A 25,465-nucleotide genomic window follows, 5' to 3' on the forward strand; every position below is an offset into this window, starting at 1 on the left:
AGTGCAGGGTATGCACATTCATATGTGCAATATAAAGTCCAATCAGAACACATACAAAAAATATATATTTTTTTACAAATCTACATTTTTTAATCAAGATGCTCTTAATTCATACTGTACATACAATGCTTTTTTACATTCTCTATTATTTATATACAAATGATCTATGCTATCTAGTGACACGCATATTTGTAATTTTGTAATACAAAGACAATGCCGTACCAGACATCATTATCAGTCGACACTTACACCTGCCCTGTAGCTGGTGCAAGTGATATGGCTAAAAAAACCCAACATACTTAAGAGAACTTGAATCTGCCACACCTGCGTCGTAACACCCTAGGCATGCCCTTACTGTACATTGCCTACGTTCGTCCGTTCCTTTCCACCACCGTTCCGCCCTTCAATTTTTAAGCAGTCGCAAGTGTCATTTGCGTTTGGACATGAATTGCATGCATTTGCATTCATTGGTGTAATGTCCATTTCTAAGCATGCGCACTGCTATTTCACAAAAGATACAGCACGCAAAGAGACTTATGTCAGGACTTATATGCTTAGTCAAATTCAAGTCCATTAATAATATCTTCCAATTTCGTGGATATTTTTTCTATTTTGTCTATACTGTTTGTTAAAACTAGAGATGCTCAGGCTCGGTTCTTCGGGAACCGAACACACTCGAACTAAGGGGATCCGAGTACCGAGTCGAGTCGGCTCGGTACTTTTGCGCTTTTTCTAAATCGAAAATGAGGCAAAACGTCATTGTTACATCGTCGGATCTCGGGAGTTTTGGAATCTATAAATACCGCCCTCCACGGCGAACTAGCGCCATTTGAGAGAGGGACACAGAAGGGGTAGTACAGAATGTAGAGCAGTTGGGCAGGCAAAGTTATAGAATTGAAAGAGGAGGGTGGTAGCAGTGTTCAACAAAGTAATCAGTGACATTTAGGAGAGCTCCATTGCTAATTTTCATTGCAGAAAAATACAAATAATAGTGCTTACAGGGTTGATGTAATTCTGCAGTACAATTCTACTGTGTTATATGGGTAACACACAGAAAGGAGAGCTCCAGTGTTAAATCTCATTGCAGAAAAATACAAAATTAGTGCTTACAGGGTTGATGTAATTCTGCAGTCCAATTCTACTGTGTTATATAGGTAACACACAAAAAGGAGAGCTGCGTTGGTAATTCTCATTGCATAAAAATACAAATACTAGTGCTGGCAGGGTTGGTGTAATTCTGCAGTCCAATTCTACTGTGTTATATATGTAACACAAAAAGGAGAGCTGCATTGCTAATTGTCATTGCTGAAATACAAATACTAGTACTTGCAGGCTTTTCTTCTGAATTTGCACCAAAAAGTGTACGGTGTTATATACACCCAAAGACAAGAGCTCCATTGCTCCACTGCTAATTGTCATTGCTGAAATACAAATACCAGTCCTTGCAGGTTTTTCTTCTGAATTTGCACCAAAAAGTGTACGGTGTTATCAAAATGGATTCACAGCAGTACACAGAAGAGCAGGAGCACCAAGCAGCTGCTGCCGCCAGTCATGAAGATAGTAATCCCTGTATGTCATCTGGTAAAGCCTATGTAGAAGTACATAGCGTTTTTAAGTCAGGGAAACAAAAAAGTAAAAAAACACCTTTTACCTTGGTCAAGAAAGAAAGAGCTGTAATCCAGGCAATGTTTTCTACAGAAAAAAATTAAATTGCCAACATGCCATTCTACACACGCAGCAGCAAAGAAAGAATGAGGCCTTCACCTTTCTCTATGAGTGCGAGATCTGAAACTGTTACTGAGCCATCTTCTTGTAAGATCAGTAGTAACCAAGCAAGACATTGTCATTCAGACTCCAAAAGTGGTGCCCAAAAACTTTTACGTGTAAAAGCCGAGCTGGAAGAAAACAGTAAGGCATTAGATGAAAATGTATGTTCAGATTCAGAAATGACACCAATCCCTGAGGAGAGTCCATCCACGAGTGCTATGTGTAATCGTGCCCATTCTGATAGTGTGCCCATAAAAAAGGCCCCTTTCAGCATTTTTTGAGGATGTGTGCCTGAATAGCCCGAGTGTAGTTGGTGATACACAAATTGAGGATGCCACTTTGGAATTGCAACAGGATGAGGGGGATATTTGTGTAGCCGACTAGGGCACTAATGAGGATGTTGATGAGGATGATGTTGTTTGTGTAAGTCCTGCACCGGTGGAAGCAGTTCTGGCACGTGATAAGATGAAGGCCATAGTCATGCCTGGACATAAGACCAAAAGATCCACTTCTTATGCGTGGAATTATTTTTACCCAAATCCTGACAACAGTTGTCTAGTCATTTGTAGTGTATGTAAAGCCACAGTCAGTCCAGGGAGGGACCATAACCATCTAGGAACCTCATCCATGTTCCGCCATTTGATGCAAGTTCATGCAAGGTGTAGGGAAAATCAGAAAGTTATGCTAAAAAAAATAACAACATGCAGTCCATCATCAGCTAGGACCCTTCTCTCACCTACATCCCAATGCCTGCAATCTACACCCACAACACCGTCCTCGTCAATTTCCTCAGTAGCGATCGGAGTTAGTCCTGCATCCAAGTTGCTAAGGCTTGATGACTCCTCCACTATCCTGGATTCCTCAGAAGAATACTTGAGCGTTAGTCCCACTGCTGCTGCTTCTGGGGGTGATACTTCATCCCAGAAGCAGACCAAGAAGAAGACTACTAGTAGTTTACAACATTTGACTGTTAAACAATCGTTTGCAAGAGTAAGCAAGTAGGAAATCTGTCACCCGGTCGCAAAGCGGATCACAGACACCATGGCGACTATGCTAGTATTAGATCTGCGTCCAATATCCACTATTAATGCAGCTGGTTTTAGACAGTTACTTGAGGTCTTGTGTCTCCTTTCCAAATTCCATCACGCACCATTTCAGTAGAAAAGCTATTCCTCACCTCTGCCAGAAGGTTCGTAAAAATGCTATTATTGGATTGTGCGGCAAAATGGCATTCTACCCACTGTACACTTAACCACAGATATGTGGACAAGCAGAACTGGGCAAACTAAAGATTATATGACTGTGACAGCCCACTGGGATGGTGTCAAGAGGTGGTGACAAGGTGGAATTCCACCCTGTATATGCTTGTGCCGATGGAGGAACAGCGAAAAGCCATCCACGCTTACTCCACAAGCCATGACATTGGGAAAGGAGGAGGGGTGTATTTTAGTCCAGCGCAGTGGAGAATACTTTCCGTGTAGTGAGCTGTGAAGTGAGTTGCTAGCTTGAGTCAAGTGATTCCCTTAATTAGACTTTTGGAAAAGCAGCTTGAGAAACTGAAGGAGGAAATTAAACAAAGCAATTACACTAAGTATGTCGGACTTGTAGATCAAGAACTTTATTCGCTTCGCCAGGATCCAAGAGTTTTTAAAATCTTTAAATCGGATGATTACATTTTGGCGACTGTGCTTGATTATCGGTTTAAGAGCTATGTCTCCTCTTTGTTTCCTACTGACCCAGATCTGAAGAGATGCAAGGAGCTCCTGGTGAGCAAGATGACAGCTCGGCATCTCCTCCTTCAGTTTCTCACTCAACTGCTGCCAGGAAAAAACTTAGCTTTCCCAAGAGACCCAGGGGTGATGCAGATGACTCTGCACCAAATTTTGACATCTGGTCTGGTCTAAAAGAATTGACCAAAAAACGGGAAACCTCTTCCGTAACTCTACCTGATCCTGCTATCAACATCCAAAGGATGGTGGAGGATTATTCTCACGACAGCATAGAAATAGACAAATCAGACCGTCCTTTTAGATACTGGGAGGAAAAAAAGGGAATTTGGAGACCCATATACCAACTCGTTTTCCACTGCCTAAGCTGCCCACCCTCCAGTATGTACTCAGAAAGAGTTTTTAGCACAGCTGGGAACCTTGTCAGCGATCGGCGTAGGAGGCTACTTCCTCAAAATGTGGAAAAGATGATGTTCATAAAAATGAACTTCAAGTTCCATGAGGAAGGCCTTTCCCGCCAATTACAAAATACTGAGACTTCTGTAATGGTGGATCCAGCGGTGATGAATTAATAATGTGTGAGGATGATGTACCCACTGATGAGGGTGAGGATGAGGCTGTTAGGCTGTCTGGTCCGATAACTAACCTGCAGAACTGATAGGCGGAGGTCTTCACCTATAGCAACCACCTTTCTGGTTGAGCTAGACGTGCTCTTAGATACTTGGATGCCTCCAGGACTTAACTCCAATGTAGTGTAGGTTTGTTATACTAAACCGCAGTGCAGGCCCGGAGACAGTGGAGGTGGTGATGGATGGTCAGACGAAAGCCAAGGTCAGGGGTCACTTGCAGGGTAGAATAGTCAGAAAACATGCCAAAGGTCAAGGTCACAAGCAGAACAGCAGATTCCAAAGTGCAGGCCAAAAGGTCAGGGTCACAGGCAAGCAGGCAAGGTCCCTTAAACAGGCAGAAGGTCAGAACAGGTATCCAGCAAACAGAGTATCCAGAGCAGGTCAGCAATAGTACACAACTAGGACGCTATAACCGGCAGAGAGGCTAAGCCCTCCCTGCCTTAAATAATGACATTGACCAATCAGGGCTTTGCCCTGTAACAGACCACAGGAGCAGGTAATGGGCACTAATTAATTAGTTAAACAGCCCACAGGTTGCACTCATTGCAGTGCACGAGCCCGGCTGTAATGCCGGGGCGCGCTGATTGGGCCCGCAAAACCAGAAGTGACGCCATGGAGATGACCGGGACATCGGAACCAAGAGGAGGAGAGTTGCGGCTCCTGACAGAGGCTGAGGATGAGGACAACAACATCTTGCCACATTAGAGTTCATTAACAGCACTGTTACCTAAGATGGCTTAAGGCCATTGTTACCTTGTTTTGCGGGGGCCCAAACAAACCATGCACTTCAGCCACAAGGAGTGGCACTTTTGTGGCTGAAGTGCTTGGTTTGTTAAAGTGTGCATGTCCTTTTTAAGATCCAACATAAGGTTGGGTAAGAGGGCCCAAGGACAATTCCATCTTGCACCATTTTTCCTTTCAGCTACCGTTGTGTGCCAATGTTACCTACATGCGCTATATATTGTTGTGTGCTTAGCAAAAATCTTAGACAACCATTGATGATGCAGATGACTCAGCACAACATTTTGACATCTGGTCTTGTCTACTGTAAAAGAATTGACCAGAATTAGTGACACCTCTGGTGTAACTCCACCTGATACTACTATCAACTATCAACATCCAAAGAATGGTGGAGGATTTTTTTATTTTTTTTGAACTGTATAAAGACAACAGTTTTATTAACAAAGAACAACGTTGCTTGCAGAAGTAATGTAAGCATGGGTATCTAAAAAGACGTGTATATGTATTACCTTCCACTTTGCTGCTGGTTCAGCAAGTGTTTGTAATATGCACTTTACATCAAAGATACCTAACTAGATTATAATTTTGTGGGAATTGGGGCTGATTTGAAGCTCACTGATGAACTAACTGGCTTTTTTCTGGGAATTATAATGGATCTTGTTAGTGCATTGTCTGGCACCCTGGATTGGTGTGTGTCTGATAAAAGCATGCATCTCGGGGGGGGTCAGCGCTCCTTGCCATGTATTAGCTGTAGAATTACCTCACTTATCCAAGAAACAGGTGGAGTGATCAAATGAACCATAACTGGTTACATGATCCAAGGACAATTACATCTTGCCCCACTTTTCTTTTCTGCAACTGCTGTGTGCCAAAGTGTCCTAGATGTGGTAGGAAATGCCGTGTGTTTGAGTCATTGCTCTGTCGCTTACCATCCAGCCAGATCGCTGCAGTATTTGATCAAAAGTGTATGAAAATAATATTGAGACCTGTGAGGTGGTCAAAATTGACCGCAAATGACTTGAAATTAATGTTATTGAGGTTTATAATAATGTAGGATAAAAAAAGAGCACAATTATGTGATTTTAGCATATTTTAGCATTTTTTTAAAAAAAAAATACAGATCCAAAACCAAAACCAAAACACACGAGGGTGGTTTTGCCAAAACCAAAACCAAAACACGAAGCTAATCCAGATCCAAAACCAAAACCACTTAATGGGGGTCAGTGAGCATCTCTAGTTAAAACAGTAATAAAATTAGAGATGGTCACTGACCCCCATGTTTTGGTTTTGGTTTTGGATCTGGATTACCTTCGGGTTTTGGTTTTGATTTTGGCAAAACCTCCCTTGCGTGTTTTGGTTTTGGTTTTGGTTGGTTTTGTTTTGCAATTTTGTTCAATAATCTATTTTTTCTGGCCTAAATTAACCTAATTTAGTGCTCCACCTGTTTCTTGGATAAGTAAGGTAATTCTAAAGCTAATCAATTAGGAAAAAAAACAGTTCAATCCCTGGTAGGCTGTCCTTAATTCTGCACACAAACCTGATTGTCTTCCTCTCCATCTTAGCCTATTGGCAATGCAGCCATCGTCTTTGGGTGTATATTACACCCTACACTTATAGTTAAATATAAAAAGAAATGGACAAAGGCAGTTTGGTTTCTGTCTGCATCAGCCCCCCCCCCCACTTGTAGTTAAATAGAAAAGGAGCCGCCTGCATAGACTGAACAATATAAAAAGAAATGGACAACGGCAGTTTGGTGTCAGTCTGTATCAGACCCCCTCTCCACTAGTAGTAAAACAGAAAACAATTCAGCCGGTCTAGATTGTAGAATATAAAGAGAAATGGACAAAGGCAGTTTGGTGTCTGTCTGTGTATGACACCCTACCCTTATCGTGAAATTGACAAAACAGCAGCCTTTCAAGACTACGTGATATAGAAATGCCCCAAGTCCCTTTCCTATTTGGGGGTAGATTGCTCCCTACTTATACTTATACGTATTTTTTCTGGTGTGTTTTTTTCCCTGATTTAAAAAGACTATGTACTTTTACATAGGCTTTACCAGATGACGTACAGGGAAGACTAACATCAGGACTGGTGCCAGCACATGCTGGCTGATCCTGCTCATATGTGAACTGCTTTGATTCCATTTTAATGAGCCCAAAGCACTTGTAGTGCAAAATATTAAATAGATAGTGCTGCTAGATAAGACTTTATGCAGCTAGAAAAATTGTAGTTTCACACTGGGGAATATGGGACATCCCAATGCACTTGTAGTGCAAAATATTCAATAGATAGTGCTGCTAGATAAGACTTTATGCAGTCAGAAAAATTGTTGTTTCACACTGGGGAATATGGGACACCCCAAAGCACTTGTAGTGCAAGATATTCAAAAAAAATGCCTCCTCTATCCTCCTCTCTTCCTGCTATAACAATTGCTAGAAGAATTTCAATAATAATTGCAAGAATAAGGTATACAATAATTGCTCTGTTCCTGCTCTAATGCTGCTTGCGACCTAACCCTGCTCTCTCCCTCTGTCAAATGGCGATGGATAGCTGTGGAGGCGGGTATTTATGGATTTCAAATATCGCGAGAACCGAGCTCCAAGATCGACGACGTCACAATGACGTTTTGCCTCGATTTCGAATCCGAATGGGCGGGAGAGTACCGAGCCTGCTCGGCTGGGTACTCGGATAGGTGAAGTTCGGGCGTGTTCAGTTCTCGGGGAACCGAGCCCGCCGATCTCTAAATAAAATTGTAACCATTGTGTATTTGTTTGTATTTCCTTATTATTATTTTTTGGGCGTTGACCGATGTTGTCAAGCTAACCTTTGCATTCATTTTAAAAAATGTAAACATATCCTGTTTTATATAATCTGCTTTATTAAGAGGTCAGTCTGTATATTAAATTCTACAATGGTAGGGCAATTCTGTCTGAGTGTACTGGTCTTTTTCTGGACTAAGCACTAACACTTGTTCCTCAATGAGGACATGTATCACTCTTGGGGGTAAATGTATCAATATGCGGGTTCTTCAACACCCGCATGTTCAGCCTCTTCCGCGATTAAATTTCAAGCGGCGCTGCATTGTAAAGGGAAGTTAACCCTTTACAATGCAGCGCCGCTTGAAATTTAATCGCGGAAGAGGCTGAACACGCGGGTGTTGAAGAACCCGCATTTTGATACATTTACCCCTTGGTATTTAACAGCATTGCATGATTAGCATATTGTTTATTTTATATCCTAATTAGCCACATAGTGAATCACAATCTACTAGTGATGAGAGGTTCTGATTCAGAGAAATCCAACAGAACTGAATTTTGGGGTATTAAGTTGAACCGATTCATGACTCGGTTTCTCGCACCAAATAAAGATCTGAAAACAAGGCAAAATGTAATTTCTGGGAAAATGTTGGATTTTGCAAATTTTGGCTTCATATCTTTTATATATAGCCCTTCCTCCTGTTCTCAGCTGCCGTTTTAGAATTGATAGTATGTGGGGTGGTCGTTTTCTGTAATTGTGGGCTCCTATAGTGGGTTGTAGAGGGTTGGACAGGGTGAAAGAGATAATGTTTATTAGTATTATAACAGTTTATTTACAGATCAGTCTGCTGGAATTGTGTGCTGATAATTGGATGTGAGGGACTGAAGAATAGACCATCAAAGACTACTAGTAGTAATAGTAAATTGGTAAAATAATTAGGAGTGGACAAACAATAGTCTTTCTTGCATTTAAAATTAAAGTGTTTCATTCTTAAGGCAATCGTGTGACTTCAGAATCTTTGACATCTGAACTATTTAGTGGACAAAAAACAAGGTGCAGTTTGACTCTCAGCAGTACACTAAAAAAAAAATGTATATATATATATATATATATATATATATATAAATAAAGTGTTTCAATCTGAAATCAATTGTACGAGGGGCAGTGTCACTGACATCTGAACTATTAGTGGACAAATAACTGGGTGTGGTTTGAGTTTGAGGAACATCACCCCCTCCAAAAAAAGCAAAAAAAAAAGCAAGAAACAATATCTTTGAACATGGATCTCTTTCTTTTTTAACTTAAATAAAATTCATCAAGCTCCCTTGCCATCTTGACAAGATAAGCTGTATCAAAATGAATCAATTTCTAATTCAAATGTAGCTTTTGTGATGTGTCTTTTTAGTATAGATACCTTAAAATCATAGTTGCCAACTTTGGCAATTTTTTTTACAGTAGGTCCGAAATACAGGTGGGCATGTTTTGCTGTTATAGGTCAAAAATGGTGATGGCAGTTTAGGGGGTGGGGCCAATGATGTGATTCTCCAAGCCCCGCCCCTCTAAACTGTCATCACCCTTTTTGGCCTATAAAAGCAGGGGACGGGACCACGTCACCAGTGAATCGCGTCACTAAGCCCTGCCACTTCTATTGAACATACTGAACTGGCTGGGACCCAGGTGGTTGTCCTGCTCTCCCCGGAGAAAGACTCCCAGAAATTCGAGAGTCTCCCGGACATTCCGGGAGAGTAGGGAACTATGCTTAAGATGTCAGATTTACGATTACATTGCATCATTTCTATATAAAACAATGCAAGCTATCCCCCCCTCCCCTATCCTCTGCACAGCTACAGAGGTGAAGTAGACAGGTGGTGAAGTAGACAGGCCAAAATACAAGCAGCAAGTTAGGTGGGCCTGTCAGTTACACTCCACTTTTATCAGAGCCTCTGGCTCTCTAGGGTTGTGGAACTACAAAGCACAGCATGTCCTGACAGAACAAACTCAAAGCTGTAGTTCCAAAAAGCTGGCGGTCCATAAGTGACACTGGTAATTAGCCAGCCAAATGGCCGTATTTAAGGCTGTGTGATAGTGGCGACTGCCCAGGGTGCAACACTGAAAAGGGGGGCAGTTTATCAATATTTTAGGTTCATTTGGTTAAAATTGGGGGTGGCGGCATTTTTTTTCTTGCCCTCAGGCGCTAAAATTTTAAGTTACGTCTCTGGCCAGCCACATAATGCACAAACACACACACACACAAACAGAGCCAGATTTAGACCTCATGGGGCCTTAGGCAAGATACTGGTTTGGGGCCCCCTCCCTGAAAAAATCCATAGCACTATAGTTTTTTAGCATAACATATACCCCTGTCAGGGGCTGGCTGGCAGAATTTAGCCCTGGGGGGGCAAGCAAATAGCACTGGCCATAAGTAGCGGCCCATTTTTAAAGGGAGGTCTCACCGCCGGCCCTGGGAGGTTGCCTAGTGGTAAATCCGGCCCTGCACACAAACTGTTTCATTGTCACCTAGACATGCTCTGTAAAACTTTCAGATACTGTCGCATTTATGCATCTGAAACCTTCTTAGAACTAATGCAAGAGTGGTATATTCCTTGCACTCAACGATACAAACTAATGTATCTTGATATTTATATCTATATTTAAACATCCAAGATCTGAGATGCTGTACAGACATTTAATATGTACTACTGTTTCCACCACATCTGTTACTAGCTGCATGAAATTCATTAACTATGACACCATCATTAATCTTCACAAGAAACAACAGAACTGTTAAAATCAAACACGTCTTCAATACAAGCTTAATCACATCTGATCCTACTAATAAAGCTAATACTTTTTGCCTGCTCTTTCTCTAAATTGAGAAACTATCACTACAGAAATAGCACGTTGGAATGTTATCATAAAGTGAAAAAGCTCCCCTGTTGTCTACGCATTGTTTAACCTCTAACTCACAACACTGATAATAATACTTTCATGAAATCATGACCCTTGATCAGTGCTCATTCATATTAATGGAATTACTAGTGACGCATCATAAGCAAGAGCTCAGAAAGTTAGATACCGCAATCCCGAATATAGAGTTAGAACTAGAACACTACAAAAATAGCTGAATACATAAAATTAGAACATAGAATCAAAAAAAGATCACACCGAATAGAATATGATTTATATACAAAAACAGAAAAAAAACTACAGAGATATAAATGATTATGCTAAAAATTATAGGGAGTTTAAGAGGTCCACTATTCCATGACAAAATGCCCACCATTCCTTAGACACAACAATGGGCAAATGTATTAAATATGACATATCATAAATGCATAAAAACGTTACATAAAGGCACACTACAGACCAATCAGCACAATTATTCAAACTCTAAACCCAAAAAAAAGTTTCACCGTTATACACCCACAGACGACAAAACAATGAAATGACCCAAAACCATATCAACAGCCACTGAATGATTTGAAAGAGGTTAGATACTGAAAAAACATCATCACATCCATCACAAATACCAAAATAGATAAGATACACCTGTATAGTTGTCTGAGTTCAAATCAAGAAGAAGAGGCTGGAGAGCTGAGAAAACATGTTTTTACTATGTGGTATATGCTGAGAACTGAAAATGGCTGCCAGGTATTTCCTGTCAGCCAGAACTTCCTGGTTGGCAAGTGAATGACAGTGATGTCACTTTCATCATACACATATAGTATACATCTATATCCTCCTTTTTTTTTTAGAACAAAGTAAGAATCAATAGGTGTGTGGGTGCAAGACAGTGTGACAGGTGTTGGATGTGGGAACAGTGTGCAAGTGAAAATACATATAAACTGGTAATGCCGAATGTTACATAACAAAGTCCTGAAATTTAGTATTAGGCCTGGAGATTCTACTAGACCTCGTGATAAAGAAAGGGGGTAGTGATGTGTCCTATGTTGAACAGGGCTCACTATTGGTCAGGGCTGTAGGACTGTCCTGCATTGCAATAGATGCTTCGTCAGAGGACCCATTGTCCACATTGATAGGTGTTCTGACACTCTCAGGCGCTATTCCGTGGGGTGGGGTTGCTGGCTCACACACCCCTAAGAGGTGTGTGAACACAAGGCAGAGGCTGGCACCTCAGGACAAGCGGCTGAAACTGGCACCTCATGGCAGGTGGCAGGAACTGACAGATTAGGCCCCATCAGTAAGAATAAGTCAGGTTGTAATGTAGAAACGGGTAGTGATGTGCAAACAAATCCAGGATGAGAAGGGGAGCAAACTGAAGACTGTTCTGTAGACTGTCGCGGTCTGCGGAGTGGGCAGTCTTGCAAAAAGTGTACATCACTGGCACAGTAGAGACATAATTTATTGGTCCTTCTGCGCCATTGTTCCTCTTCGGTCAGGTGGGGGCGTGGACTGCCTGTGAACCTGGAGTTTGCTACACAGTGGTTCCTGGTTAACTGCAATTTTGTTGAAACATTATTAAGAGGTGGTGTTTGCACTGATTCAGCAGCAGACAAAATTGGTTGAGGCAAATCAACAGTGTTTGGATTTTCTCCTTGGGAAAAAGATTTGTCACTCCAGAGCCCCGAGCTGATATTGGAGTAAGAAATAGTTTGAACAGAGACAGGAAGTTGTTTAAGCACCTTAAATAGCAAGGAAGATACTTGAGAAATTTGAGAGTGGAGTTGAAAAATGTCCACTTGGAGCATCTGAAAAGGGGAATTTCAGAAGAAATAGTAGCTATGGTCTCTGGACGTTGAATTCTGAGTACACTGGGAATCCTCAAAACAATGGTGGAAAGCGTGCAACAGCAGGCTCAATTTTATGGCCAGTTCATACTGTCAGGATTCCCAATAAAAAAACCACTGAGAGAAGGCAAGTGAATGAAGTGGTTTTTATTTAACACAGGTAAGTGATGCAATAAATGGTAAGGCATGAAAAGTTAGCAGAGTATGTCCGTTATAGCAAGGAGTATTTGGTCTTTGGAGGCTCGAGGCACCAGATGCATCACAGATAGCAGGACTCCAGATAAATCGGGAGTCACAAGGCACTGAATGATCAGCAAGCTGAGAAAGTGTAGTGGTCTGCGAAGACAGTGAAGAAGACACACAGGGTGCAATAGCCTGTGGTCGGATACACAGGAGATACTGGAGACAGGATGCTATGGTCTGTGAAGCGTTACCACTAGACAATGGGGAGGACACACAGGATGCAATAGTCTGTGGACCTATACACAGAAGATACTGGTGACAGAATACAATGGTCTGTGAGGCGTTAGCACTAGACAGTGGAGATGACACGATGACACACAGGATGCAATAGTCTGCAGACCGATACACAGGAGATACTGGAGACAGGATACAGACTGTAGGTGCTGTATTGCTTGTGGTGTAATGGAATACAAACATCGTAAATCAGGAGGGTCAAACAAGCAAGGGATCAAAGCCAAACGGTTCACCACGATACCAGGGAAAAGCATGTGTGGAGTCACAATAAAGCCGAGTCATTAACAGGAAGAGATGCCAAAACAGAGGGACAAGCAGAAGTCAAAACCAGGAAGTCAAACAAGGATAACTCATAGGACAACCAGTAGAGATCAAGGCAACAGATGATGAACTGGCAAAGGCTACTGGGACAGGCAAACTTATATAGGCCAGGAACAAGTGCTAAGCATCATGGAGTAATGAGCTTAACTCTGTCAGGTAGAAGACCAGTCCAAGTACCACAGTGGCCCCTTTGGTGGAACAGTGGTACTGCAAGCTGGATACATATCAAGGCAAAAGTCCAACATAGTACTTGGCAGACAGGAGCTGCAGGAGGCATATCGTGACAGTAGCCCACCCTTTAAGGGCAGATTCCAGACGCCCAAATTATCAGGGGGAAAGAAAAGTCATAGTCCAAAATTGGGCATGTAGCAGAGAAATCCTCGTCTAAGGGTGGAAAAGGAGGCAGATCGTGACACCGTGTCTGCCCTGCATTATGAAGCAGAGTCATTAAAAAGGGACAGCAGAGGCTCATTTAACTATTTGTTAGAACTCATCAACTCAGCTCTAGCAAAACAAATGACAAACTACAGAAAAAACATTGAACCACGTAGGAGACTAGCCATTGTGTTGTGGTGGTATGCCACACAATTTCTTGTTTGTTCGGTGTACGGATGTCCACTGTTTGCACTCTAGTGCACAAAGTGATTGAAGCATTTGTAAAACCCTGCACCACCATTTCATCTGGTTGCCACATGGACAGCACCTAGATGACACCATAAAAGGTTTCAAACAACATGAATATCCGCAGTGAGCTGGAGCCACAGATGGGACACACATCCCAATTATTGCCCCCAGAGACAATCCAGCAGACTACTACAACCGAAAAGGCCGAAAATTCATTTATTCTACAGGCTCTAGTTGACCAATTTCTGGTAAGCATAATATGTTCTTGATGTTTAGGTTAAAATATAGCTAAAACGCAATGTATTTCCTGTACCATTATAAATGTATTATACATTATAAAACATATTATTTTCAGTTTCACAGATGTTTACATTGGCTGGCCAGGTCATGCACACCATGCCAGCGTTCTTTCCAATCTGACCTCTACCAAATTGCAGAAGAGCAACATGATGGCAGGCTTTTCCCCAGATTGCTAAAAATTAATTTTTTGCTTGAAATGTGAAGTATTGGATGTTTCAAGTAATATTTAACCTACGATGCTGGTCATGAAATTTTTAGCAATCTTATTTGATATATTATGTTTAGTCCTACCACTTTTAGAATTCAACAGCAAGGATTGTATATTGCATATTTTGAACAGACACATTCCCATATGTAAACCTACTCTACTCTTTCATTAACTCTGCTTTATTGTTTTTCAGAAATCCATGATGGTCCAGGGAGTGGAGATCCCAGTTCATATTATTGGCGTTGCTGCATTGAGATGATGGTTAATGAAAGCATACACCCAGCATCAACAACTTTCGCCTGAACAGATGCGCTTCACCCATACCCTTAGCTTTGCCTGGATGGTGGTTGAAAATGCATTTGGATGACTAAAAGGACGTTAAAGTTGTTTGTTAAAGAGGAATGATATGGCTGAGTTGCCAAATGCAACGTTGTATAAATCATAATATGGCCACTCCATACAGCCATTGACACTTTTCTTTTTGTTGTGGTCATGCACTTTGCTGTATTGCTTTCAGAGGGCCATAAGCTTGTTGTCAACTTGCTGCTGTGAGCACGTGATTCCCCGGTCACTTAGTATCTTTGAAATGTTCCCATAAATAGTTGCATCTTTCACTGTGCAAGCAGTTTGCATTTTTATCTCCCTTTCCCCTCTAACAGCACGTAGATCTCTTACTACTGCGTCCTGCCAATTCGCCATCCTTTCCAGTTTGCCATCCTGCAGCATGTAGAAGGCGTCATCAGAGAGCATTTCCGCCACTCCAATGAGCTGCTTTTAACTGGATCCGGATTGAATAACATGAACACCTTTCATGCCGCACCGTATCCAGCTCCATCCCGGGAATAACCTTGGTGGTGACCAGGGTCGCCCCATTCACATCGACACACAACAAATTATTATATATACTGAAAACATTGATTTTGAATTTAACTCATTCATATTTTGAATTAATACAATTCCATTTCAAGAAAACATAATACAGGCATACACTCTAACAATCTTTATCAACAGTACACACTGGGCCTGATTCATCAAGGGACGCATACTGTGCGTTTGTTTTAGTTTTAGAACACATGTACACTATATGAACAAAACTATTTGGGCACACCTGTTAATTATTGAATTGAGGTGTTTCAATCAGACCCAGTGCCCGAGGTGTATAAAATCAAGCAATTAGCCATACAATCTCCATTTGCAAACATTTGTGATACAAAATGGGTCGTTCTGAAGAGCTCAGTGACTTCAAGCGTGTTACTGTGATAGGATGTCACCTTTGCAATAAAATGGTTCATGAAATTTCATCCCTGCTGGATATTCCATGATTACCTGTAATTGATATTGATATTAGTAGAAAGTGGAAGTGTTTAGGAACAACAGCAACTCAGCCAGTAAGCAGAAGACCACGTAAAATCACAGAGAGGGGTCAACGAATGCTAAGGCGCCTGGTGCGTAAAAGTTGCCAACATTCTGCTGATTCCATAGCTGAAGAGTTCCGAACTTCCACTGGCATTCATTGAAGCACAAAACTGTGTCGTGGGAGCCTAATGGAATGGGTTTCCATGGCCGAGCAGCTGCATGCAAGCCTCCCATCACCAAGACCAATGCCAGGCATCAGATGGAGTGATGCAAAGCACACCGACACTGGACTGTGGAGCAGTGGAAATGAGTTCTGTGGAGTTACGAATCTTGCTTCTCTGTTTGGCAGTCAGATGCCAGGAGAACATTACCTGCCTGACTGCATTATGCCAACTGTGAAGTTTGGTGGAGAAGGGATAATGGTATAGGGCTGTGTGACTACATCACATGTAAATAACTTACGGTGTGAATTTATTTAAAAGAAATAGCGTGGGGCTCTTATTTATATAAATTGCCAATGCACTTATTTTTAATATTGTGTATCTTTTGAGATAGGAAATCGTTATTTCTGAGACCAGGGTAGAAAATGTGTTTTTTCGGTTTAGCCTCTCTAGAGGAAATGCACTATGTCTGATTTATATATCTGACACAATGAGCCTTTGTTTCCTAAGCCCTTGGTGTATTGTGATGTGGGGAAGTGGCTTGTTTTGTTTTTTTTCTGGTTCTATGGGAATGTGTATTCAATGACTGTCTGAAGTATTCACGCCAGTCAGACCTTTTGACTTGCTAGTGGGTCTCCTGCCTCTGAAATAAGATCCAGAAAATCACAGTAAGGTTTTTAAGAATTTCATAGCTAAGTGTAAATATTAGTGGCTTTGCAATGCATGTAAATCCATGTTTGTGTAAATATGTTATATCCTGATGCTAAAAATAGCCTGTGTCTAAATTGTAAAAAAGGCACTAGCTTGTATTGGAAATTTAGATCTTTCTGATTTCCTCTGACCTGAACGCTGGTACCTTCAACCAGTGTTTGAGCAAATAAACATCACTTGCTTCATAGACCTGCTTGAAAATATCTTTCATGCTGAAAATCCTGTGACCTACAGATTAGACCCAAACTCTAATCCGTTCTCCGGCTGATTCTGAGGTTGGACCCAGCTCTCCAGTAATACCGCTCTGAATGCTACCAATGCAGCCTGGTCAGTGTGATAGGCCAGGGGGATCCATCCACAGCAACCCTGATCTATAGTAAGAGGTCAGGAGTACAAGCCCAGGTACACCAGCAACGAGGTACGCTAGCAGCGTCAGTTGCCCAGAAGAAACGTGGTTCTGAGTGCCATTAAAGGATCTCAGTGGTGGTAGCAGGCCCCTCCCACTGCGGCAGGAGGGGCGTATTCGAAATAACGAAAGGGGATGTTGGCAAAGTAAGCCCAGCCGGTTCCCAGCAACAACAGACAGGGTGGCATAGGCGGTCCATCCTGTCACAGGCCATGCTTCTAACTTTGTGGCAACAGTTTGGGGATGGCTACAAAGACATGGTTTGATGAGTTTGGTCTGGAAAAACTTGAGTGGCCTGCACAGAGCCCTGACCTCAATCCTATCGAACACCTTTGGGATGAACTGGAGCGGAGACTGTGAGCCAGGCCTTTTTGTCAAACGTCAGTGCCTGACCTAATAAATGCTCTACAGAGTGAATGGGCACAAATTCCACAGAAACACTCCAACATCTTGTGGAAAGCCTTCCAATAAGAGTGGAAGCTATTATCATTGCAAAAGGGGGACCAACTCTATATTAAAGTATATGTATTTAAATACAATGTCATTACAGTCCCTGTTGGTTTAATGGACAAGTGTTTTTTTTTTTTGCCATGAAATACATTAATTAGTATGTTATGAATCTCGACTGTGCACAAAATACATTTTTACAGTGGCTCCTGAATGTAAACACATGTATAGCTGTCATCACTAGTATTCAGCATTTAGATTAGACCCATAGCTGAAGCAAGAGATACGGCTGAAAAAAACAGTACCTGAGAGATGCCCAGAGCTTGAATGATGCTGCGTGCACTTGAGATTGGCATTCCTATAATGTACATTGACTATAGGCAAACACCTTTCCCCGCCCGCCCCTGAAATCGTAGGCTGAAGGAAGTGTCTTTTGCGCTTGAATTGGACGTTGCTGCATTCTGTGGCATATGAGCCAGTTATGGCCATGCGCAGAGTGATTTACCGGATTGTATGCACAAAATCGCCATTTACGTTCTTTGATGAATCAAGCCCACTGAGTGAAAAAATTATCAATTGTTTCTTATGAGTGTATAATTTTGTAATAAATTGTATAACTTGTAGAAATAAATTGGATAATGAGTAATATTGCATTTTTTATTATGCCTCACTTCTATTAAATAAATATATAAGTAAAAAGCAAGAATAATGTAACAGAACCTCTGTTATTATTTACATGTATGCAACGCAATCTGTCATACAATACTTGCTGTGATCGTTTGAACGAAATGGTGAAACTCACCCAGTTATAGTTCACAACCAGACAACTTTCAGATGGGTCTATTAATGAGACATTTTTTATATACTAAATAGTATAGAAGGACCCCAGCATTTTCATAAATATTTTTACCGCTATTATACATATATTTATTTCATTTAGTGAAACACATACTTCTTCATATTCCTAAAAAAAACTGAGGTTAGAACCAGAACCACACAAATGTGGACATGAATGATATGAGATCAGTAAGTGGTAATTCCCAGTATGGAATAGCAGAGGCAATAATAACAGCAATACACCCTTCTTTTACAAATTAACAATGTGCATGAAAGATCTGTCGAGCAGTAAAAGTAACAGGTGCTGCTGTAATTAGCTAACTGGTAAAGGAGGGATGATCCTGACTAATATGGACGCTGATATAAAGAGATCCAGGCATACATTTCTGAAGGCTTTGAGAAAGTTCAAATGGAACAGAATGCATCATCCAGTTGTATAAGGAGGAGAAATCAGTCACTAAGTATTTAGGAGATGAAGCTGAAATTTACATATCGTTAGCAGGGCCGGATTTACCACTAGGCAACCTAGGCTATTGCCTAGGGCCCGCCTAGGGCCGGCAGTGAGACCACCCTTTAAAAATGGGCCACTACTTATGGGCCAGTGCTATATGCTTGCCCCAAGGCTAAAGTCTGCCATCCAGTCCCTGAATAGGGGTATATGTTATGCTAAAAAACTATAGTGCTATGGATTTTTTCAGGGAGGGGGCCCAAACCAGTATCTTGCCTAGGGCCCCATGAGGTCTAAATCCGGCTCTGATCGTTAGCCAACTTTAGGGATTTCTCAGCATTGGAGCACCTAATCTCATTATTGTCGTGACTAAGATTGGTGACTAACAACTAACATTGGTGTTCAAGTTGCAACCCCAGCGTGTTGGGTAAAGTGAAAAAGTATTTATAGCTCTGAGAAAAGATTATCCACTGCATGCTAATACTTAGTCTAGGTACACACTGAAGCAACCAATCAGATTCTAGTTATCATTTATTTAGTACTGTGTGAGCAGCAGTTTGTTTGGCGTGCTTTTCACAGTACATTCTACAAAATGAAAATGAGATTCTGATTGGTTGCTATAGGCAACATCTCCACTTTTTCAAACCCGCAGCTTGATAAATTTAGCCCTATGACTCCGTAAAGTCTATGGTGATCATGATTGTAAGTGCATACATACTACATGATCGGTAGGTGATTGGAACGAGTTTGATAAACAGTATGACCAACCAAATGATTTTACACACTAACGCGATATATGGCCATGCAGTTGTTTATTGGGTGATTGGACCGATAATGAGCTGGAAAACCTCCAGTATGTACCTAGCCTGAGATTTGTATTTACCATGCGTTTATGAGGAGATCGCTATCAAGTTCGTGATAAAGGCTACTCTTATGTTTTATACAAAGGCTATCCTTCTATGTGTTTGGGACTTTGATTTGCAATCCTGAGTTTTTCTCTGTTTATTAACAGAGTTTTATCTGGATGAGAGAAATTTTATATTGCTCTAAAGTATATTATTAGTGACTGATTTACTACCTCTCCATTTTAAAATAGTGTATCAATTATGCTTTTTATGAACCATTTGTTACATGTCTATATTTTTTTAATAAATTGTTTTTTTATTTATATACCATTTGCATCTCCTTGGTTTTTCTGGCTTTTGTTTCTTTATAGATTTGTATACACTTCTGCACAGAAGCCCTGGCTATCATGCAAGCATGATTTACAGGAAATGTATAAATATAGGTTTGGATGCTGTAATGGCATGATGTTACAGAACATTGTGCATGAGAAGTATTAATGCCAGGAACCAATTATAAACAATTTCTGGCTGATGTACTCAAGATCTGACTGTCATAAACATAAGTGGATGGGAAATGACAACAGAAGCAGAGAGCAAAATGAATCTGGCCACCATTGTGCATTTTTGCAGCCCTGGACTACAGTTATACTGTCAGGATCTGCCTGCAGCTTTCTGCATTGCATGCTGCTTTGTATTGGCAGCTCCTACTTCCAGGACCTTGGACTTGTTACATTAATGTTTATCTGACAGTACCTCTATTCACCAGAGGCACTGCTATTGTACCTTTTACTTTGTCATTAATAGGGGTTAACCTGTTGCACCAATTATCTCCTGCACCTAGTGGTTCCCTATTTATACATGTCTATCTCTATTTGCTACTGACATCACTACTCCGGATTTCTCTCCACTTATCATTCTACCTACGTCCGCAGTATTCCTTGCGACCAGTATTCAGGCTTCTCAGAAACGCCTGTGCAGTATCAGCAATATTTGGTTTGTACTATTTTATCAATAAACACCTTTATACTGTCATCACATCCAGGGGTGCACACAGGGGGGGTTTCCTAGTCTCTGGAAACCCCTGCCCTGCCTGGTGTACCTTATTTTTTTATTAACTTTCTTTTTCCCCACCCCTCCCTGGCTCGTGGCACCTCTCCCACCCCCACGTGCACTGGGTGTGTGCCGCGAGCGGGGGAGGGCTTGTGGCAATGTAGTGTGTGTGAGGGCACAAGGGGCTTGTGGCAATGTAATGTGTGAGGTAGGTAGTGGCTTATTAATGGGTGTTATTTTGTATGTGGGATGATGGTGGGGCAATTTAATTTAATTTAATAGTGGGGTTGGTGCAGACTTATCAATGTAGGATGGGATGATTAATTTAATGTTGGGATGGTTTGGGCGCTATTAATTAAATGTGTGGCAGAGTTTTGGAAAAAGGATTGCTATTTCTTAAAAGTGAATGCGTTATTTAATGTGTGGTAGGAAATAGGCTTATTTAATAAATGTGATTACTATTAATTTAATGTTGGGGTTGTTTGAGGGAAATGGGTCTTTTTATTAAAGGTAAATAAAATTATTTTACAGTCGGGCTGGTTACAGGAAAGGGGCACTAATAATAAAACATGAATTGTTTTAATTTAATGTCGGACTGCATAGAGGCAGGGAGGCCTACTGTGTTCACTCATTGCTGATATTTTTATAAGTCATGTACCTATTCTATTTCCAAACAGGGAACCAACATTCCTGGATCCAGACAAGCACAACTGAGCTTAGGACCCAAGCGGCAGCAACAAGTATTGAAAGCGGGAACAACAGGTAGGAGAGAGCAGGACATTCTGCCAACTGTCCTGATTCTGGTGGGGCAATCGTGAATTTGGGGACTGACCCACTCAGTCAGGACTTTGTCCCGACTACAGGGACAGTTGGGAGTTATGTCCCACTTCACACTGCTCTACTCCTGAAAGGGGAGCTGCATGCACCTAACAGTAGTGCACGCAGCATTGCTTGTGTGTTTAAAGGGGAATTGGAAGAGTTGGAGAGCTACCTAGCACTGTCTATAATTATAGCAACGCCCCCATGCATGCTGGTCACGCCCTCTGGTGGTGTGCTGTGGAAACCCCCCTCCTCAAATCTTGCGTTTGCCCCTAACATCCAGGGCTCCATAGATGTGATTTACATTGAAGCGTGACATATACCTTCAGCTACATCACTTAACCCAATATATTACATTATCTTCGACACTGTCTACAAAAATACCTCTAAACATACTGCTAAACACCACATTACACAGTCACCACTACCCTAAACTAAAATCTCTACACACAGACACATACACCTCTAAAACCATTGGACTGTAACCCACTCTCTACACCAATATTACAAAAGTACTAACAGCGAAACACATATTACTCTATGCCCCCCTCCTGTTTTTACACCCATGTACAATTTTTATATGCCAAATCTACATATCAAACTTTTATCTATACTGAAACTTCCACATTCAGCAAGAAGTATGTAACGGTCATGATTTTTCTCTGCCTGCATTCTTAACCAATTTCTTATGAGCTGCACTATGACATGCTATATTCATGGTAATTCCCTTATGTTGGCTCACTTCCATCTTCATATCTACATCTAGAACACATTCAAATACCAAATGGTTACGTTACGGACACTTTTGCTGGTATGTAATAAGTGTGATAACAACAATCATTTCAAGTGAAGACTTTTATTATCTAATCTATAGCAAGAACAATGCAGAGGATGTGGCAGCTATGGGGCCTAGTCAGAGGGGCTCAGCAAAACCATTTACTCTCCTCCTTAGGCCCTTGCTCTTCTTTCCAAGCCCAAATAGGCCTTCACTGTGAATATGCTGGCCCTGCACATGCTCAGAAGAACAGGGGCCTCTGGAGGATGGGCCAGCATCTCCATTCCCCCATATCAAATTTTGCTATGGTGCCTGGTAATGGAATGTTACTCCCCTGCAAAGAAGCAGTGAAGAAAACATATATACCAGGAGACAAATTATATATGGACATTTACAAATCATGTGCTTTGAAGTCAGCAGAGATTACTAGGTTCTATAGACAAATAAACATAACAATATTGAACCATACTTCTCCCCCGGGAGTCATAAGACAGGGGAGGTAGGAGGGGGTGTGGTGATGTCATCATGTCACCATAACCCCGCCCCCACTTTAAAATAAAGAAATTCACAGCATTGAATAGTGGGGACGGGGCTTAATGAATGCGATTATGCACTGCCCCCGTCATTCAATGCTGTTAATTTTGGCAAATCCGGGAGTTTTGCCTACTCTTTCGGGAGTCTGAGAGGACTTCCTGAAATTCGGGAGCCTCTCAGGAATTCTGGGAGAGTAGGCAAGTATGTGTTGAACATTTATGCATGCCACACAAATAAACACCTGTAAACTGATCAGTTGTGGCAGTTATTGATTAGCTACAAGTATTGATATATTAAACACACATGTCTTATGATACAGCTATGATCCCAGAATAAGGGAATGTTTAGTGAGTAATAACCATAGGTGGGAACTTCATCTAAGCCAGGGGTCAGGGAACTTTTCTACCTTTTACCCCAAAATATATTTAGATACGCCGATGTTACCCCCTTGATTTGAAAGGAAGGAAATCATATATTATTAATTATTGGAATTCAAAATTTCTTTGAAAGCTTCAACTTCAAAACTTCAGGTTTTGGAAAAATGATGTTGCTTCATTTTTGATACGAGAGCATCAATATTGGGGCATTTTGATGTCAGAGCAATTTGGATACAGTCTTCAGCGTCCAATGAATTTCTCTGCTTTGTTTTTATGTTCGTTAGAGTGGAAAATCCTTCTTCGCAAAGGTAGGTTTTTGCAAAAGGCAGCAACTATTTGACTGCCTCCTCATGCGCAATTTTGATGCCTTTGCAGCTGTTGACATCCAAACATATGACAGATCTGCTTTGTTTTCAAATGTAATACCTGCTTCATTATTGCATCGAAGCTGAAGAAGTGCCTCTGCCAACCCTTGAGGCTCTTCTGGTACAACAGCAATTTCACATTTAGTGGTCTACAATCCAACTAACAGCATGTGAATTGGCAGCATTACCCCCAGGAATTTCATTTTTACCCCATTTGGGGTAATTTACCCCTGTTCCCTGACCACTGATCTAAGCTGTTAAAGTAGTATACAAAGCTAACTCTAGAGGTGTATTCCTCTATACCTCACAGATATCCTGGTTTAAGGTATATAGGCTCTCAGCCAGAGAGAAGGCAAAGCATATTAGAAGTACATTGTAATAAAAGATGAATAGGATCACAGAGGAACTCTTTTTTTTATCAACTAGACAAGACACTATGCGGTAAATCAAGACCCAGGGAACTCATTTTCATTAATCTCCTAATATGTTTTTGCCTTGATAAGATTCTTCACTATGCACCTGGGTCAAAATAACACTGATACTCTCCTAGGAACTTATGTTTTTACTTACAACACAGAATCCTTTTATTGTATTCTTTTCCTGTGACTATTTTCAGTCACAAATTGTTGATCAATATTATAGAAAAGTCTAATATTATTTAGCCTTCTCACTTACGCATTCTAGAATATACCAACTAATGTACAAGGGGCAGATATTGCTTTTCTAAGTTGATGCATATTCTAATGGAATACACAGTTATGTCAAACTACGACAAATGAGATACATAAATGTAAATACTCACACTTTTGTAGACCTCATCGCTGCTGTCCTCATATTTGTGCTGGATTCGTTCTTCCAGGAAGTAGATCCTCAATTTCAGACTGAAATTTTCCTTTTTCAGGTCATTAAGGTGCTGTGACAATGTTCGGTAACCGATAGACATGGTATCGATTTTATAGCAGCACTTTTACCACTTTCTTTTCCTACCCTTTAACATATTTTGCTTAATATAAAACACTGTATACAAATTCTAATCTACAACATTAAAAACTAATATTAAAACATGCATCTCAGTGATTATAAAATCATGATGGAGAGCTCTCAGCTGACTGAGAACTAAGACTTCTCAATAACCTTCTGCATTCAGGACAGCTGAAGTGTGTTCAGCATTCAGGGTGACCAGTTGCTTTTTCTTTTTTTACATCAGGAAGATATTTATGGAATCTCTACTAGACAACTGTCATAAATCCATTACAGGCGCAAGTGCTGAAAGCTGACACCATAGGGCTGTCACTGTAGCTGCACTGTGACTTTCAGTAGGACAGCTGTTATTTTGGTCAACATGTCCCACATTATAAACACTTGCTGGCATTGCTCTATATTAAATGTTGCAACAAACCATCAAATGTTAAAATAATAATCACAATACTTTTGGTAAAAAGTTAAATTAAGCAATAGCAGAAAAAGTAAGTAATACATCATACATATGGTGAACTAGAGCAACTTAAAATATAACTAATTCTCAACTATATTTTCAGATATGAATCTGCAGGAACTGGCTGGTAAATTTTAGCCCAGGGGGCGAAAATCAGTTCATTAGGAACATTTAAAAGGAAAAAAAATGCAGATAACCCATTGCCCCAGCCCAAGGTAGTCCACTACGGGACCAGATTGGGGGGGAGGAGGGTGGACAGATTCCCCCCCCCCAGTCCAGCCAGCCTCTGTGAACCTGTCTTGAGTCTTGACCTTCCAAGTTAGCAATACACTTTCATGATGTGAGGTGGTTTGCACCTCAATGACTAGAACACTTGAGGCCTGATTTTGATTTAGGAGCAAAGCAAAGAAAAGGAGAAACTTTGCACCTGGACAAACCACGTTACAATGTAAGGGGTACAAATTGACTTATTTTTTTGCACATAAGGAAAATACTGGTGTTTTTTTAATGTAGCACACAAATAGTGAATAGCTATATTTTTACACTGAAATTAAAGTTGATCTATGACATGGTGTATCCCAAATATAAATCTGTCCCTAC

At 41.0% G+C, this 25,465-nt stretch overlaps 1 protein-coding gene across 1 annotated transcript in view; it reads right to left on the minus strand.

Moving 5' to 3' along the window:
• Window positions 1-24,592, minus strand: part of PDE4DIP (phosphodiesterase 4D interacting protein) — a 309,241-nt gene extending 284,649 nt beyond the window's left edge. Inside the window, exon 1 of the mRNA XM_075182734.1 lies at window positions 24,233-24,592. Within this exon, the coding sequence (XP_075038835.1) occupies window positions 24,233-24,373 (141 nt within the window). The 5' untranslated portion in view covers window positions 24,374-24,592. The remainder of the gene's footprint in view (window positions 1-24,232) is intronic.
• Window positions 24,593-25,465: the final 873 nt, after the last annotated feature.

This window comes from Mixophyes fleayi, chromosome 8 (assembly GCF_038048845.1).
Source record: "Mixophyes fleayi isolate aMixFle1 chromosome 8, aMixFle1.hap1, whole genome shotgun sequence".
In the NCBI taxonomy this organism is placed as follows: domain Eukaryota; kingdom Metazoa; phylum Chordata; class Amphibia; order Anura; family Limnodynastidae; genus Mixophyes; species Mixophyes fleayi.